Source organism: Athalia rosae, chromosome 1 (assembly GCF_917208135.1).
Source record: "Athalia rosae chromosome 1, iyAthRosa1.1, whole genome shotgun sequence".
Taxonomy (NCBI): Eukaryota; Metazoa; Arthropoda; class Insecta; order Hymenoptera; family Athaliidae; genus Athalia; species Athalia rosae.
The window spans coordinates 21,637,363-21,653,526 of NC_064026.1; the positions used below are offsets into that span (position 1 = coordinate 21,637,363).

At 39.2% G+C, this 16,164-nt stretch overlaps 1 protein-coding gene across 4 annotated transcripts in view; it reads left to right on the plus strand.

Annotated features, from left to right (window-relative positions):
* Positions 1 to 16,164, plus strand: part of LOC105691393 (synaptotagmin-7) — a 169,508-nt gene that overhangs the window by 53,749 nt on the left and 99,595 nt on the right. The window contains exons 1-2 of one of the 4 annotated variants that reach the window (XM_048657758.1): positions 9,435 to 9,491; positions 10,199 to 10,384. The exons of 2 other annotated variants lie outside the window; for them this stretch is intronic. In XM_048657758.1, the coding sequence (XP_048513715.1) occupies positions 10,283 to 10,384 (102 nt within the window). In that variant the 5' untranslated portion in view covers positions 9,435 to 9,491; positions 10,199 to 10,282. Of the gene's footprint in view, positions 1 to 9,434; positions 9,492 to 10,198; positions 10,385 to 16,164 lie in introns of those variants that run through there. One more of the 4 variants, XM_048657757.1, reaches the window with a different exon arrangement.

A 16,164-nucleotide genomic window follows, 5' to 3' on the forward strand; every position in this document is an offset into this window, starting at 1 on the left:
ATACCCGCTCGTTTCTAGGGATAGAAACTCTTTGGTTTTTCCATATCAAGACGAACTGAAGGACTTCTACTTCACGACGAAACAAATTGTATTAGCAATATCTATAATTACAGATATACTACTCGGTCAATAAGTGATCCTTATGCATATCTATATGCCCGTAAAAAAAATGAGCATTCACTTCACATCGAAGTTATGGTCCTCGGTCACCGGCTTATGAGAAAATCTTTAGTATCGGTGGGAAAAAGTGGGCTAGCTGATACCGTTTAAAACGCCTCATCTATCAAGCGATGCTAGATTGATGATGTATGTATGTACCTATAACGTTGTAATGTATAGTGAGATAAAATGGAGCTTTTAGCTACCAAAAAGCGTTCATTTGAGTGCGTCGGGGCGCCCAATAGTCATCCAACAATACAGAGTAAATTGATTTGATTTTGTGGATAACTCGATCGTTGGCGTTGCACTGCAAAATCTTTCTCACAAATATGATAGCGCGCAATTTTAGCGGTCAATCTACCTATGCACATGGAAACGAGTTGCGCTTCGCGTAATTATTAGTTCGTTTGGGATTGGCGTTAATTCGACAATAATTGAGACAGATCAAAAGCTGAATAGCATGCAATCGTCGAAGCGTTTGACGTGATGTCCGGTTTAACCGTTCGTCATAAAAGGCTACGGAGGCCACTATATAGGACCTGAAAATTCAACATTCGATTCGAATCCCAATGGCTATTTGAACATCGATGTATGTACGCTATATTCCCGATAACATATTGAACGCATCGCCTCCAAGGCAATACCTAAACGCGCAAATTCTATGAATTATGATTAAATAGTCACACGACGTATGCTCCAAACTAATCATTCACGCGTGTCAGCAGTGTGTCGCATCCCCTCGCCACATATTCATTTCAAAAGGAGCAAAGTACACGGTAGGGCAATTTCCGCTCATTCATCTTGCTTAGGGTAATGCGCGCTTAGTCTGTCCTGAGGCAAAGCCTGTAATAATTCTAAAAAACTAAACATTCGCGGAGAAACATTATTTCGTTGCGATTCGTACGCTATCATCAGCTCTCAAAATATTCGGAAATTTGCAGAATCCTGTTATAGCCGATGATAAATTTGGAAAAAAATATTTTTGTGATACTGACGATGAGAAGCACTTTTCGTCGGCCATCGATCTTTCTATTTCTCTATTGTATCAAAAGTCTTACAGTCTGCACAATCGCCTATCGGGAAAAGCAAAAACAACACGTGACTTCTCGTTCATTGGCTTTTATATTTAAGCTTCGAGAAAGCCATGCTAACTCGAGTCAGTTGGCTCCGGTCTCTACGGTCTGACGTATTTTATTCATCGGCTTTATTGCTTTTTTCCATCTCTTTTCGGTGTCCACTTCTTCAATCTTTCATCGGACATTTCGTATTCTTCTTACGTTTCAATCGTTTTCTTTCCTTTTCGTAGTGTTCTATTTTTTTGTCCTCAGTTCTAATACATGCAGTCCCCTCGTCGCTTTTATATATTAATATTAGGTACCTACCTGTAAAACTTCGAATGAACTCATAATTTATTTGTCCAGCGGGACCGTAGCGCGAATTCCTTATCGACTCGACGGCGAATATTAACGTTATGGCTGTAGACATGCGAAAATATGCTACCGCAGTACTCAACGTTGGTAAGCGTTTTAAATTCTGAGACAGACGTCTGTCAGGGTGGATTTTATTCCAACGAATGAGAATTAGAACCTACTGCCGCTGGCGCGTAGGTAAAATTTTATGCAAGGTTGCTCGACGAAGAGAGTTTCTTCGGGAGTTTTGCAGGATGGCAACTTGAGAAGGGTTGAAATTATGTCGGCTTCGCAAACGCCCAGAAGCGTTGAATTATTTTAGTGTCTCGGAGCCGGTGCGATGGTCGCGTAGTAATTCTTAAACAAACGATTCTTTTTCATCTTTATGGAGCAATGCGTTTTATGCCTATACACATGTGGCACGAACGGCAAAAAATCGACCAATTTTACGATTCGGACGTGCAATAAATGTCAATCTCGCAGCTTCGCCGTATTTTTCGTCCATTCTAAAAATTGAAAATTGTACTCACGCTTCTGTATAAGTTCGCGATAATACAAACGTTGACCTTATTTTGCCTAATCGTGTTATAAAGCTCACAAATTCCGACAACATTTTCAAGAAACCTCTCGAACCAATACCGTGATATACGTACGAAAGAAGAAAAAAATTTCATCGGTGTCTCGCGCCTAATTTCATCGGAAATTAGATTCCGATGCCACGCTCAAATCTCGTTCCAACTTTTCACAGGCACGTCGCGGCAACCTCTGAAATCCTGACAACGTCAAAGTTGTTAGTCGAATTGCCTTCTCGACCGCAGAGCCCTACGTTACTCCAACTTTGAGAGTGAAAATTAGGGCTGCCTAATGTAGTATGTACTGCACTAATGTAGAGTTACTCTTACCTATAATTGTTACCAGAAAGAATTTAATGGAATAACTCATAGAACCTATTACACAGGTTTGGTGCTCACCAGTGATACTAAATTTATTCAGTAAAACGTAACGTTCAATATGTTGCCCACAGATAGGAAATTACATTAGTACATTACAGAGAAAGGCTTTTAGTGAAAAACACAAACTGTTCGCTTTGGTGGTGACTCACGACCACCGGTGTAAAAATCAAATAAGTATAATACCTTTTATTGTGTGGCCGCTATAATCCATCGCTCGGAGCAGCTCGATTATCGTCGATAGATTTTTATTCCTTTCACCAAAATTTAGTATCTCCTACGACAAACAATTTCGTTACACGGGCCACCAAGTAACGTGACGCATTATGGTGTATCCTCACACCGGATATAAACGAGAAAATTGACGAGTCCTGTGCAAACGATGTGGGTATAGCTGGAAATCAGAAAATCTCAAAGCGGCCCCTTTCTCTGACAGGTTCAATTTGATTTTGCCCGGCAGTATGTTCGGCTTTAATCTAAACAATTCGTGAGCAGTCTGCGCTCGTGGCCGTGCATTTGTGTGTATACATGGGTATTCGGAAATACCGTGTATAAACTTTTTATAAAATTTTTATATTCCGGTTGGTCGCGGGTAGGATAATAAGGAAAGTCGTGGGTTTCAGTTTTAGCGATCGTTCGTACAGCCGACGTCCAATAAAAGTCAACGGGAATCCATCCATCCCTCTAAACCACAGAATCGCGCTTCTTCAACCGACAAGATGGATCGCTGTGGCCTGACCATTTGGTTGGATTCGCCATGTTTTAACCCGTTATACCCCGAAGCTACAAAGTTATTGTCCAAAGGTTATCGATTTTCGATCTTAAATGGAATTCATGAAAATTACGCTCGCGGTGCACGCGTTTTATTGCATCGTAGCGGTACTTTGATTTCGTTTATCGTCGGTTATGATGACCGTTAGCGTCGGATCTTTTTCGATTTTTTAGCTATAACTAAATTAATCTATATGAGATGGGAAATACGATTCACGAGGCAGAATATACGCTGGTGTTTCACCGAAAACGCGCAACTATACAGATTTGTTGATCCCACATCGTGTATTGCAATGTTTTCAACGCGTTTTATCAGCAGCGTATGTTATACATCTATTTCCAATCGAACGTAACGGTTTTTACACATACTGGAATCGTCGAACCATGCATTTGTAATTTTATTTCATTTAAATATTCTATATCTCTTTGTTTTCAGCTCGCTAGGATTGCGATGAAATTTTAATTTTACGCTTGGAAAACTGGAGCAGTTTTAATTCCGGTTGGGTGTGATAGGTTACAGTGCCCCTCCCCCTGCCGCCTCCCCGTACCTTTGAAACTTTCAAGGCCTTGAGTTCCTCACCTTTTAACCGCGATCGATCACATGCTCGAATTATTTCATTGCCGTCTATTTTGACCTAACCGTATATCTATGTAATGTAGATACATTCCTGCGTGTATCTCCGTTAATACCAGTCAATTGCAAAAGCTTTACACTGCAATTATCTCGTACGTGATAACTGCGTCGGTATTGTGTTCCTTCGCGATAAACGGACGTCAAATTGTGCAAATTGTCACGTACGAATGGAACTGCAGACTATATGGGAATTATGTATATCTGCTAAAATGATTATTGATTTTTATCTACGTATAGATATATGAGCACGGTAAATTGCCTCGGCATGGTTAAAAAAACGCATAATTAACGTGTGAAATGTGTAATAGAGGAGAAATTGTATAAATGAGATTGGACGTGTATCGCGCTTTACGCATTTATTTATAACGTGTGAAAACTCATCAATAACTCCAAGCGAAACGGTCCAAACTATATTTCGCTTTTCACAATAAACTTTTCTGCATATACTGCGTGTACAGCTAAGTAATACATTTGCTTTACGTCTAGTCGGATCTACTTTAGCGAAAACTTTATCGTCGTGCGCATTAGTCAGCCTCATCAGTCTTACTCGTGAAAAAAATTTCGTGTTCCAACAAAATCAAAACGACCAGCGACGAATAGAATATGCCTGATGCATTCGTTACGACCCAGCAATTTTTATGCAAATCGCATAAGCGCAGGATTATACATTAATTCGAAAAGTTATGGAGATTGAATAAGTATTGATTCTGTGATCTGTACGGAATTATCATCGTGCAGAACAAAGAAATGGATCAATGTAAGAGAGAATGACTTTGGCTAGTGCGGGGTGCGAGGTGCGCGGTGCGACTTTTCAACGATTTCGAGTCCAATCAAAGCCGTCGTGAAAATGATCGCAAAATTATACTCATTAAAAACTTCAATCTAATCCCGTGCAATTTCGCCTGCAAAGCTCGTCCAGTATAATCTATGCGAAAGTTTTCAAACTCTCTCACTTTATTCAAGACTTTAAAGTTTCCTTACCCACTTTCGGTTTTGGACTGACACATTCTCCAATCTTCCAATCTTTACCTTGTATAAGAAATTGGAGAAGGATCATAATGAACGAAAATGGTTATTTATTTATTCAGTCTTGTTCGAAGTTGAAAAAAATGTTAAGCAGCCGATAAACGTGGTATTGATTGTATAGTCACGGAACAAATTTGAACAATTTTGTGCGCATCTACTCCTCGAATATTTCGTGCTTACCGTTTACCGAAAATTTTTACAACCAGTTTGCCTTCGTCGGTATAAGAACCGTCCGTCACTTTACCGTGAGGATTGAACCGCCACCTGCCACCTGGTGAGAAGCTCCGAAAACCTTCCGAACGAGGTAAAAGCTTCCAAAGCAGAGCGAGCTTTTGCAAAAGTTTCAGGGTCTGACCGCCTCCGGATGAGGGCGTAGGTGAAAATCAGGTACAGGGTCAAAAATCGTTACAAGCTTGCGCTATGAACTTGTACTTCGGAACAAGGAATGAATGAATATTTAATCGTATGCATAACTCAACGAGTATCCATCAAAGAATCATTTCCAAAAACTATTATACTCTTCGACACAGCGTCTGGCAGCTATTTTTTGGGTTGTCTGATACCGAAAAAAATTTCATTCCACAGATTCATGTATTCATTGGCTTCGATTTATAATTGATCGAATTTTTGTCAATATTGCGATTCATCATCGATCCCTCGAACTTGACCGTAAAAAAGCCTCTCATTTAATAAGAAAGAAAATTATTAAATTCCAATGATTACGGGATGAACATATTTTGAAACGAGACGCGAGCGAGCGTGCGTAAGCGCGTGATTGCCTGGCGTTTATGCATTCGTTTATTCACTCGTAAAAATGATAAAAACTTCTACTTCAAAACCGCTTCTGTGCCGTGTACACTTGGGACTATAAAAAGTAGTACGGTACAAGATTCGCGTTAATCCTCCTCTCCGGCTGGCTCATTACCACCGCTCCGCATATTTGCGAGAACGTATTAAAACTCCTCGTAGTAGAAACAGCGCGTGGCGAACGGATTCAGTAGTACGGCTCGGCGTTGGGTCAGCCGCTACGGCGCCCAGGCCTCGCGTGCTGGCCGGCCGGGTCTCGCTCCTGCAGCCATTCGCTTTCTATTCGGCTATCTGTTTCCCACATCTCGCTTTCTCGCTCTCTCGCTCTCTCGCTCTTTCTTTTTTATTCCCTCTTTATTTCTGCAGCTACCATGATTGCTCAACTTCATCTCCTATCTACTTTCGTGAAGGTTCCGAGCGTGACGTGTGTTGCAGACTCAAAGAATTACGATAATTCACACAGATATTGTGAGAGTAATTGATGGGTTTCACACCAGCGACGAATCGATTTCCCGTGACAAGGTAAAACGGGGAATTGGCTCATCGTTCCATGTAATTTATGCCGCGGTACGATACCAACTTGATATGTTTGAATTGCTCATCTTCCAACTAAACTACGCTGAAGATGCAAAGCCTTCGGGCGCAGTTTCTCGTTCGTAGCTGTTCCCGGTTCTCGCATAATACTTGGAAACTTATGAAGAAACGTTTCGATCGATTTTTCAGCACAGCGGTGTATCTCCTAAACGTGGGGAAAATAAAACAAAAAATCAAGTCACCGGTGTTCAAATGAGATCTGATCAGTGACGAAAATCTAACGATAAGTTGAGATTTTCTGAAAAACCTTGTTTTTTTTTTCAGCATCACATTTTGTTCGAGAATCCATAATTTCAAAGTTCTTTTCTTTGCCTCACTTTTGCAGGGCATACTCTTGCAATGTGAGAGGAAAGTCAATTACGTTTTCTTGCATATTACAGAGCACTTATGCCGTTTTCCACTTGAAGTGCTGTCGCAGTCATTCGTGTTTGTTTTCTCAGGTATGCTCGACTTTTTCGCGCATAAATTATTGTGAAATAAATGGTAGGTATGAGGCGCACTAGCGAAGAAAATGAAGAAAAAATAAATAAATAATATAATGAATAAATAAACGAACTAATAAACTATCTTAGCAAGTAAATTTTCGCAACAGGGTCGAGTAGGTTTCATCGTATTTTATTCAGTGGGACGATTGTAATGGGGTAATTTCCAACGAGCATGGAACACCCAGAGCGTCTGTCTGAGAAATTAGATCAAATCGAGGTACGAACTACATATTTAAGGCTTTCAAAATCTCGTAAATTTTGACGAAGGCTTATTAAAGCTTCTGTTTCTCGACTACACCCATCGCATGATTAGACTTAATAATTTATTACCATCAAAATTACACCAGACGGGACAACAACACCGCGTTTTAACTCCGTGTATAATACAAAACACAATTCACGTCCTAATCAGCTGGCTTTCCCAATAAAGCGTTGAATCATAATTTTTGCAGTATCACGATTTTTGATACGCTCGTTTTCAGGACACTCCATTATTTATGTAGGAAATCACTCGAGCAAAACATTTCTTTTCATATTTTCAACGCGAAATTCACACTGTATTCTTGCTTTCAACACATAACACACGTACGTTTCAGCAATTAGTAAAAGAGTCAGGTATGTACCCATGACGCGGACGTGTCGAAACGAAATGGTCCTTCACCGCTACACTTCGCAAAAACGAGCATGATATAAGCCCTCATTATATCGTGAACGAGATGAACTTTCGAATTTGTGAAACTGTATTCATTTGCCGAACATTGGCCAAAAAAAAAAAATTTAATTATTTTTTAATTTCTCTTTGTTCTCTTCCATTTCCTGCGCTCAAACTGCGGCCTCTAGCAGCATATAAAGTGTTGACTGATTTCATCTCAATGTCAGGTGTATGTTTGCCGGGTACTTCACGTAACAAACGACCTTGTAGATAGTCAATGGTTCAACCTTTTCATTCAGTTAATATATTATCGAGGGAATATTTCCGTATACGTGCGCGTATATTTAATAATTGACATACCATGATACCGGTTGTAGAGTTTTTTTTTAACAAAATGACCCTTCCTCGGGAAGTTGAAAAACGCGACCCATCAGAAAGTCCAAATGCCAACGTTTCAGCATAGTATGATGCGGGATGATTATTTCAAAGTAATTCCTGAAGATCCGTGCTTTTCTGTGCCTTGTACTTAATCAGCAACGAAAAGTTCAATGATTCGAGTTCTGTACAACATTATTTATACTCGTTCGAATCGCTGAGGAGCAAATCTGGCCTGTGCAAACTTATGATACATCTGAAAAGGTTCGAAATGTGTGTCAGTTAGTCGAATCCAAATCCAAGGTGCCCGTCTGATCCAGCAGCATTCTGATTGTTTTCCGGGAAATTAAACTTTTGGATGAGCGAAGCCTCTGATTCACTTGGAATTTTTATCCAACGGTGACATTCATTTTTTCACTAAAGTATCAAGTTTTCAGGTAGGAAAGAAAAAAAATATCGCCTAAAAATGACTCAAGTGATTGTGAGCAAAAGACTACTATTCCAATCTACCTAATTAAGTTTATCATCCAAAATGTAGGAATACCAACCAAGTTTCTTCCAAAAGTTGAACGACGTACGCGCGGCGGAATAAAGTTCTCAACTTATCCTGGATCCACCTGCCTGTAGGGCGTGACAGATTTTTGACAACGTCTGATGCCCGACTGCCAACTGAATTACTTCCATATTTCGTAATTTGCTGTAGCAAAGTGTAATAAAAAAAAACTCCGTCCTTGTTACATCCTTGTATGGCTGTAGATAAAGAATGTTTATAAAATATGAGTAAAATTATCAATCGATGCCCGTCTTGAAATGGTAGAAAATGATGTCATTATCGGCAGACGGGCATCAATAATTCTTATATAACTAACTTTACAGACATTTTCTATCTACAGCCCTACAAAAATGTAACAAGGATGGAGTTTTTTTTATTGCACTTTTTTACAGCAAATTACGAAATATGGAAGTAATTCAGTTGGCAGACGGGCATTAGACGTCGTCAAAAATTTGTCACGGCCTCCCGGTCAATGAACCGTAATATCTTGCGAAAGTTTTATTCGCTCTTGTTACATCTACCCGTGATTTTCATTTGCTGAATATATAGATATCGTCAATTGAGGTCTCAACTTGGACGGACCAGACATCTGAACAGATACATTATTCATGTATGCAGTTTTCAAGTTCCAAAACTTGCGAAGTACAATCAGCGCTGATTGTTGACGATTCCTCGTCGATATCCAAATTATGAGAGGGTTCAAAAGTTTGTGCTGCGGCTGAAAACTTTTTTCATTTGTCATTTCCGACAAGTACCGTTTGTCGATGATTACTTATGCAATCGAGATGTGCGTAGTGTTATCTCGAGCAGGCCTATACGAAGGAATCAGAGTCGATGAATAATCATAGTTGTGATCGAACCGAATATCACAGCATAGGTGTCACATGACGTAAATAAACAAAGCAAAGCTTCGCGTTACGCGGGTCATGGCGTTATGCGTGATGTGACACCCTCCGATAGCCGAACGTTTCCGAGTTTACTCGAAGTTTGCAGCGTCGTGCGGATTTCTGCCAACATTCCCCGAGAGCAAGTTGGTGTTGGTCCTGGTAGCAGCGGCATCGTGCGCAAACCCTCAGGTTTGAAACGTGATTATTTTTCATTTACTTTATTTTTTCGTTACAATATCTCACAAGCTCTTCAGGCCTATCGTGAATTTTTCAGCCTGATCTGACGCAGTGTTATTTTTTATAAAAAAGATATTGCACGAGCGTTAACGGTTTGATCCATCAACCCTTAGATTTTGTTGCAAAGATTTTACCGTAGTGATACGTATTCCTGATATTTGATCGGTATCTCAGCCTTTCGGGTCCTCAGGTCACTCGTGATCAGTACCATTCGAACGAATCGTTAAGTCGAGTTGTAATGCTGTCTTATTTTTATCGGAATTTTTTATCTCCACCGGAAGCATTTTTCCAGATAATATTTTATTCGATTGCCACAGCCGATTGTATCGTGATTGGAGTTTACTTTGATCCGAATACATTCATTTTATAATAATACGAACTCTTTCGTACTGATAACGTGTTACTGACTATCTGAATATTTATTCTCATGCTTCTAAATTCACTGCGACATTTGGTGTATAGGTCGAGGTACAGGTATAATTTTTTTTACTACGAACGTCGATGTTCATTGAACCTTCAGCGTTGTGATTAGGATTAATTGCCTTCGGGCTGGATTGAAATTTGTATTCATTGTCGACGAATTCACGATAGCAATACCACTGTGTAACCTTTTTGACTCATTATGGTTTGACTGTATGGAGGGATCAAATTCTGTTTAGTGGTTCTTTCGCACGCTTACAAAACTTGAAATCCAAATAAATCACGTGCTTCAAGACAGTCGGAATAATAAGGCATTCAAAAATATGGTCCACATGGGACTCGTGGGCCAGTACTTCTCGGAACTGGACCCAAACGCCAAGGGCCCACCAAGGGCCGCGGATCCGGCTGTTAGAGCCCGAAAAGTTGTAAGTATCTAATCCATTATCAATTGACTTGGTACTGTTTCTTCTTATCCTTGCAATGATTTTGTTCACGTTTCTTCTCCTTTGTTTTCTACCGTTTCCCTCTTTCTGATTGGCATCCATCGCCGGGCGGATTTTCTGCATCGATGAATCCCCATAGTTGTAACTTTCAACATTCTTTGTCCCCAGTTAATTTAGCACCTGCTCTGAAATTAAAGACAATCGGTGGTCAACGGTTCGGAACCAAAAAAGTAGGTTCTCATTTCACCTTTCTTTCAGAACTCTCTTTCTCCCTATCCCTCTCCCTTTCGCTCCCTGTTTGTGAACTTCACGTAACCCCGTTTATTATTTCATTAATCTTACGGCAACGTGATTTCATCGTCAACATTGGATTATTTTTATAATTCTTTCGAGCTACTGTAACACCGGTATATGCGCGGAATGTGTACGAACGAAATGTCAAGCCTGCAGTATTGTATGTGACAATGAAAATTTGTCACATACCTAGACTTCTAGCAGGATTGCGACTTTTTGGGAGAACGCATGTACACATCTCTGAGTTCGATACAATTCTTTACCAAGTGCGAGTTCGGCAATTTCTCAGGAATTCAAGACTGAGATTTCTGAAATCCGAAAATTCGATGTATTATCGATTTTTGGAAACCGTATCAGCACCTTTCACCTTAAAAAAAGGTATCGACAAACCTGATCGATATGTGCAATCAGTGAAATTTTTGCCCTCCAAATCAAGAATCAAGTGACCTATTCGATATCACCATATCCATCATATCACCTATACATTTCTATTGTTTCGAACACCGTGTGATTTAATACCGAGTTCATGAATGCGACAATTCTCTTTTATCCGTATCCGTCTGTCATCGACAGTCGTGAAATCGTATATTGACGAACGCTAATTATCAAAGTCCTTTTCGGAGAGAGAGTTCAAAGGCAGAAGTTTTCGAACTATAATTGACGGATTAATCGAACCGATCCAAACGGATATCGCGTACACGTCGCCGATATTGATATGTTCCGCATAGTTTGGAAACGTATGGCCAAAATTATTCGGTGCGGTTACCGTGTTTATTAATAAATATGCCGTCAGTATGGACGCCATGAATAATTAGTAACTAATTCCACGCTCGCCTTGTTTTGCCAGCGCTGTTGTTTAAGATCATAGTTTGAACAGTGAGGGAATATGCGCATACTGTCGTCGGTACATTCGTATGCACGTATACAGCTGTACACATACCCCGGCCGTAAGAAAATCGATTTTAATTCCTCATATCCATATAGATTTCACGTAAGTAGAGACAGAATGATTAATTCGTATAATGAATAAAATGTCTCCTGAAATATTCCGTGTCTACCTCCCATTGAATATTTATACCCTACGAGGGAATTCCCCGCTTAGCGGAATACTCCAACTCCTTTTTGGGGCTCAGAGGAGAGTCGTATTTTTTAGCAAGAAATAATTTACGAATTCATCCACAGAAAAGTAACGCGGTACGTCTTTGAATAATTGTGCGTTATTTAACCTATTTATTTTATTCAATTTTCAATTTTCTTCCATCATAAATAAATACCAACTTGACTGAATGACAACTGCATCAGGGTGGATAAAATAGCTCGTCATCAGCTGACAATTTTGCAATACGTGTACGATTCCATTCAAACAGACGGTAGCTTTGATTTATTTCCACTTTCATTTCCTATAGTTATTGTAAACATCGAGTCAGGTGACACAGATGTATAAATCTGAAAATACAGGAGGAATTCCGGAAAAATTGCTAACGCACAGGACCGAACAGTCGTACGATAATTCAGGCGTATTATATTTATTGTACGTACAATATCTCGTTGACCTGTTGGAATGGCGAATCAAAAAAATATTCCAATTGCGCCTCTCGACCGTTATATCTTCGATCTTTTTCTTCCTACTTCATTTTTTGTGTGTTACGATGTAGAATAAATATTTTTTCAGTCCTCTCCGCACTATGTCCCTTATCATGAATGCGCCACCCACACCTACTCTTCGCTTAACCTTTGTCCCACGAAAATCAAGGAGAAACTTGATTCGCCTATTCATAAGCGATATCCGACTCGATATCCGATTTCCAGTTCCAACGCCAGACTCGTTAATTCTGACTGTTACACAGTCTTGTATAGCAACGCATTATCGCGAATTATTTAGAAATCCCATGCGAGCACATTTCTTGACTAAATTTGAGCTTTTTTCTCGTTTCCGTGCTGCGATAGCGCAACAATCGCCAATCTATATGTTATTTATGTGGTATCGATGGCATATACGTATTATGATGTAGGTATTCATCGGCTTCAATAAATACGAATACAAGGGCTCGCGCCTCTTCATCCATATGATTGGACGACCTCTTTTCAGCGTATATTGAATGCATATTGAGCCGAATTTTTTCTCGCCAGATGACATGACACTCCCATGAAATGCGATTGATTCTTTCATCGTGCTAATATCATGCACAACATCCTCTGACTCTGTAGGACAATTGATATCCACTATACATATGTACGTTGAAGAAGAATTTTCTTTTCAACAAGTTTCCTATGATTTCAGGACTGGTTTCATATATTTTTCTATGAAAGAAAGGGGAAATGGGTCCCGCAGAAACGCTCTATCGAATTATCTCCATAGTCACACTGATGCCGAATGAATGAAGAATATAACTGTAAAACTAATTTCTTTCATCTTGACACTGACAGCCGTTGCCTGTTCTACAAAAAGGAGTACGCGACGACGTTTCCTTTGAGAATTGCGAATCATGGTCAGTTAGATATGCTATGGTCGGACCAACAGATACCTACAGCGCGAGTCACTCGAAATATCGAAAATGAGAAAAGCTGAATATACCCTTTGTATCCCATCTAACACCCCAGGCTCGGCAGAAATAGAATTAGTCGCGAGGTAGCATTAAAAAGTATGTGAAATTATACGAGTTTTTTCTATGCCTGACTACAGTCGGTGAAGAGTAAAATTTTTATATGATTCCGATGAAGTTCCTCACAATAATCGAACCGCCAACATCACCAACTTTGAGAAAAATCACGAGTGATGTGAACAACGGATTTCCGGTTTCGTATAGTGGAATTTCTCAAATATAAGACACAGTGGTAGTTACCTATAGGCAAATTTGCGTTCTAAACACAGGTAAATGAAGCACACACAGGCAACTTATTTACCTGGTTTATGTCGATCCGGCATCGAGCAATTTGTCTACTTTATTTGTACTCCAAACTTTATAATTTAATAGAACAATTATTTTAGAATGCCTTACGTATTCTATCCTCCTCTTTGTTGAAGTAGGTAAAATAATTCGGTTTGTTCTAATGAAGGAAAAAAAAGAGAGAGAAAAAATTGTACAAATTATGTTACATGCATCGCAAAAGAAGAAGCTAAAGTTCATCAACCATCAGATTTTTCAGTTTAATCGTAGTCGTTTTTGCGTAGTCATATGAAACTCGCAAAGTTGATAGGATTTGTAGAATAAAAAGGATATGGAAAATCAACGTCAATTTCAATGTCAGTATGAAAATGAATACCGCAGCGATTTAACGATGAATCTAATTTTTATTCGACTGCTTTAATTACATATTTATTACTTCATTTGCTCGGAAAGTACAGTTGTTTACCGACGAGTATATAACCGCCTATTTATATCGTATTATTTCTGCCTCGTTTTCCTAAATATATAAAATATATTCGTTGTTTCGTATTGTTGTTCGTGCGGGGGTACGATGTTTGACCGTACGCCGAATGACCAGAGAAATAACTTTTGACCCATAGGGTTAGATATGTTATTGCTGAATCGGTGCAGAGAGCTTCAGGATCATGGAAAAATTAAGCACGACATGACGCGTCATCATATTCAATTGAATCATCGGTCCGAGTCGTTTGACCAAAGTTCAATTATTCCGTTCCATTAACACCTGCGGTTGGACGTGTACAGCCAAAATCCATACACCGCCAAATTGGAATGGAGTGGGCGAGCATTGAACGGTGTTGATTTTACAGGTATTCAGCGTCTCTTCTTTCGTCGAAATTTGAAAGATCATTTGAAACAGAAAATAGAAGATAAAAACGTAAAAGACACAGAAATAAATTGAACAAAGGAAAAAAGACGAAAGAGTGAGGGAACGAAAAGATATAAATTGTCAGAGATACTCTGTATATTTATACAAAAAAGTCGGTAATTTTTGCTTGTAAGAATAATATCTTGCGGCGGGTGGTAAACGATTTTTCGTTGAGTATGATGTTGTTCTTTCCTTCTATACTAATATTCCCTGTGCCTTGTGGTATCTGCAGGACTATACGAGAACGATGGGTTGCAATCAACCTTTTTTTGACCTAGCATTTTCATATTTCCATAATTTCGAGGTAGGGAACAACCTTGGGGCTCGAACCGGGAGAGCGAATGTTTGTGTTTGTTTATCGGCGAGGAGTGGGAGGGAATAAATTAGATGGGTCAGGATAACGGCCTCTCTCTAATTAATAATTACCACTAGAAGTCCGACTATGAAGCGACGCGTTCTCCGAACACCTTTTAACTCGATGGAACTATAACGTTATTCCATATCATACGAATGGTTCGAATAAAGTTATTCTACTCAAGTGAGAAAGCGAGATTCATTCATATAATACATATAGCCTCGGAACCAAGGGCATTGAAAAAGCACCGGACGGCAACCGAGTACAGTTAAAAGATAGGAAAAGCGCTGTAGGGCCAACTTTTTTATTAGGTATCTCCTAAATCATCAGTATTTTGAGATATTTGGATAAATTTTCGCAATATGAATTGCAGCGAAGCTTTCTTTTGAACCTAATTTCAATGCTATTGATGTTCAGAGAGATGTGATCTCATGATAGTTATCAACGCTTGAGCCCGTTCTATGATCAAATATTTTTTTCACCGTCGTCGTCGTCGTCTCCGGAGCTCTATTCCTATGAGCCCGTAAAAGCAGTAGAGAAAGGAGAGTGGATAACATTCAAAAAGTAGTGGAATCCCAAAAAAGCTTCTCAAATGCAAAGAACTTCACGAAGTATATTAATTTATCCATATCAATTTCCACCAAAAACACGTTCGTCAAGAATAGCCGTAAAATTAAGTTTTCTGGAGAAAAAAAGAATCCAAATCAATCATTGTGCCAAGTACATGTAATTTTACGTCATGCACAGAAGTACCGATGAAGACTGGAATAAACACGCACAACAAATCGAATTATCAATCGAAAGAATATAGAATTGTGAAAAAAATTTCAACAGAAAAATTAAATTGAATTTGAAAAAAAAATAAAATAAAAAATGGTAGTACGTGGTCCTTGGTGGGTTAACGGTATATTGCCATGCGAACATTCCGGATTTTTTTTTCGAAAAAGCACACCAAGTCCTACTATCTCGAATCGACGACTTTTCGGTGGCGATTTGATATGGAAAAGTTAATTTGATGTACTTGGCGATGTTTCTTTGCAGTCGAGGTGCTTTTATGGGATTATATTGTACCCCACGTTTCGAGTGATCAATAAAGTTTAATTTGAGGAACTTCTTTCAAAGATGACTCAAAGAAATGACGAGTAATCTTATATTCGTAACAAATAGGTACGCGTATCTATGTACCGATCAATTTTACTCGAAAATATAAATAAAAAAGCATTAGCTGATTATACGGATAAAAAGAAGAATCAGACTTTGTGAGAAGACGAATGTCCGTGCAATTTTTGTACATATTATTCATTCGAATCATTCATAC